The 3239-nt window shown below is 37.0% G+C and overlaps 1 protein-coding gene across 1 annotated transcript; it reads right to left on the bottom strand.

The window, feature by feature from the left end:
* Positions 1-225: 225 nt before the first annotated feature.
* LOC108743718 (paired box protein Pax-1-like) lies at positions 226-2820 on the bottom strand (the record flags this gene model as incomplete). The annotated part of the gene is made up of 1 exon (XM_018479307.1): positions 226-2820. A coding segment is annotated over one exon (752 nt), but the record flags the coding sequence as incomplete, so codon positions are not given.
* Positions 2821-3239: the final 419 nt, after the last annotated feature.

Below are 3239 nucleotides of genomic sequence, written 5' to 3' on the forward strand. Positions count from 1 at the left end.
TCAATGGTTTAAATAAATATTGTTGTTAGTTTTTAACATGCGTCTATTATCAGAATGATTGTATTTATTATGTATTCCGTACTCTCAGATTGAAATTAAAATTTATTGTTAGATATCTTGTCTACTATTGATTTCCCATTATCATTCCCATTTTCCAATTATTAAGATAAGATTAAGAACGTGATTTTAATTTTAATACCCTTAATGGAATAATTTTCCCAAAATTTACAGTTAAATGCCTACAATTCAAAAAGTTTCACTTGCATCGTTGTTTCATAAAACCACACAATTGTTTTTTATCGTTAGAGAAGAGATTATCTCTTTTTAAACTTAGTTGTGGTTATTCACTTTAAGAACCTGCCGATTACGTTGGTTTATTGAATGTATCGATCAAATAAACCATTTCCATTATCCATTTCTCGTCATGCAAAATAGTTCGACACGAAATGTGGTGATTTATGCTGATTTACCATATCTTTACGTGCTTTTTTAAAAAGCTTTGACTGAAACGCATCTGTTACTAATGACATTCAATAGCTATATTTAAAAATTGCGGCAAATGTCAAAATAAATAAATGAGTCACACTGCTTGGAATACGCGCATATAATAATGATAATAAATAACCGTACAAAACAACCGACAAAATAGGATGAACTAGGAATAATTGTGCCCAATTTATTATATCAACGTGAGAGGGCGTTCAAGTATTACGTAACGCAATTTGGGGGAGGGGGCCTCGTAAAACGTTACGATGCATTACAGGAGCGGGAGGGGGACGTTCTTACAACACGTTACGTAACATTGTTTCTTTTTTTAAATAAAGAATTAGGGAATTAAAACTTCCAAATTGGCAACCCGTTTCGTTTACGTTTTACGGGGAATCCCTCGATTGTATTGTACGTCATTTAATGTTTTTTTCGTTGTCAGCATTCGTTAGAGTTTATGCAGAAGCACATTGCTGTAATCGGTGTTATTAAAGTGAGTTCGTACTGTTCATACTGTAATGTCTTTAAAAGAGGGAGATATCATCAGCTATTCTTGCCTATAAAGGCTCTCATGCAGATTTGCCAACTGTGTCAAAAAAAATGTCAACGAAATTTGGAAAACGGCTAATGAAAAAATAAAAAATAAAGAAAAGTTTGCAGAACATATAAATCATGTTACATGATTTGCGCAACATAACTTTTGCGACTTTTAGGTAAAAATGGTCACTTGAGTGTTACGTAACGTTTAGAGAGGGGTAGGGGGTACAGAAAAACGTTACGGCGCGTTACAAGGGGGGAGGGAGGGTTAAAAGGCTTCAAAATTTGCGTTACTAGTACTTGAATGCTGCGTAAGATCGAAAGTCCGAATCTCATCATCTCTAGGTATCATTCTTTCACAAAAATAGCGATACTTGTCCCTTTCGTAAAATGAACCGTTAGGGTTTGACCTTTTATTACTGGTTTGGTCATGAAAAATATGCTATTGTTACAGTTAAATACAGAATGGTTGCTTTTCCCAGAATTTTGTATACTTTTATTAGGACAAAAACCACCGTATCTCGCGGATCTCCTGAGACCTTTCCGTTTCGCATTTTAATGTTATTATACTCCTCATAAAGCCTTAGTAATGCGAAGCAATAGTTAAATGTTGTTAAAATAATTTTATTGAAACTAACATTGCGTTTTATTGATAAAGTCAATTATAAATTTCCACTGGGTAAGCTTAAATGTGTCTATTTACCTCCGCACTCCTAATTATTCCAGGGGGTTTTGGGTGACCAGTAGCGATAACTACTTTAACAATTAAATAATAAATTTGGTGTTAACGTAGGGATTTACACATATGTTAAAATATAAGTATTTTTGCTTCATTCTGCGGGATACACTGTTTTTTGGCTTAATTTATGTTACGTGAACCCACTTTGATGCTCTTAAGTCACTTACCATCAACGTTTTTTTTATTAAAAGTAAGATTCTATAGTTTTATAATTAAAGTCACTGTATTGTGCGCGTATCACAGAAGCACTTATGCGTTACGTCAAAAAGTCTATAACTTGCCGAATTCCACCGAACGCATTTTCACTCAAAAATGAGATCCGGGTGCATGGAGTGGTGGGTGACTCATTCCCGAATTCATCATGTACATCGTTTCCGTGTTACTCGATTGAAGGTACATGTAATAGTTATAATTTTGAGCGCTGTGGTCGGATCCTGTAGGAGAAGGTCCTGAAGGAAGAGCCATCGACGGCGATGATGGTGGAGGCTTAAATGCAGCCGCGTGGACTCCGGCCAAAATATCGGTTACACTGTGAGAGCTAGGCCACGAAACAGGACTCGGCCTTTGTGTTTGCGACCTTTGAACTTTCTGATTCGGATAATTGTATGACGAGTAGACGCTTTTGTAATAGGGGTGATAAGAGTGATGTGACAATGTCCCAATCTTGTTCCTAAGAATTCTGCTAATGGAACTCACGGACGGAACGTTGTATTTGTCGCAAACTGCTTCTGCTAGGAGCTTGTCTCGTATTTCCCAGGCAAAAATGCCTGGATCTTTTTGTTTTAATTCCTTGATAAAGGCTACCACCTTGGGGGTTGTAACGCGGGGTTTAGATCCACCGATGGCGCCAGGAAGAATTGACCCTGTTTCGTGGTATCGAGCGAGGATTTTTGAGACACATCCGTGAGACACCCGGAGTTGTCTGGATATATCGCACGGCCGGATACCCACCTGGGATAGTTCAACTATTCGAAGTCTGACAGCGTTTGGTAGTGGACGACCATTCACAAAAATACCACCCAACTGATTTACTTCACCGTATTGTTGGACTTGGCCATCTGGAAAGAAAAGAATTTTATAAAAAACTTAATTCATCTGACATCATCTATATAATTCTTGTAATTCTAATAATAAAACAAACCACCCTCTGATCTTCACCGTAGCGTAGTTAAATAAGAAAATCTATACTAATGTCTAAATGGTTCGTACGTCTATTATTATTTTTCAGTTCGACAAGTTGAGATATCCCTGTTGTCTGGGCTGATGGGTTGTTTTCCCAACAGACCTCGGCCCATCAGCTCGAACAACAATTCACCTATATTCGACGCCGGTCGTGAAAACCTGCTTAAAACAGCATTAAGATATCCTTGAACATTTTTGAATTCCACTAAAGGTAGCAATATATTACAGATGGCGTTTACCACGCTGTTTGTAGTAATTCATAAAACGTTATCTGAAGGCAGCAGGTAGTATAGTT

Source organism: Agrilus planipennis, unplaced genomic scaffold (genome assembly GCF_000699045.2).
Source record: "Agrilus planipennis isolate EAB-ADULT unplaced genomic scaffold, Apla_2.0 scaffold672, whole genome shotgun sequence".
Classification (NCBI taxonomy): domain Eukaryota; kingdom Metazoa; phylum Arthropoda; class Insecta; order Coleoptera; family Buprestidae; genus Agrilus; species Agrilus planipennis.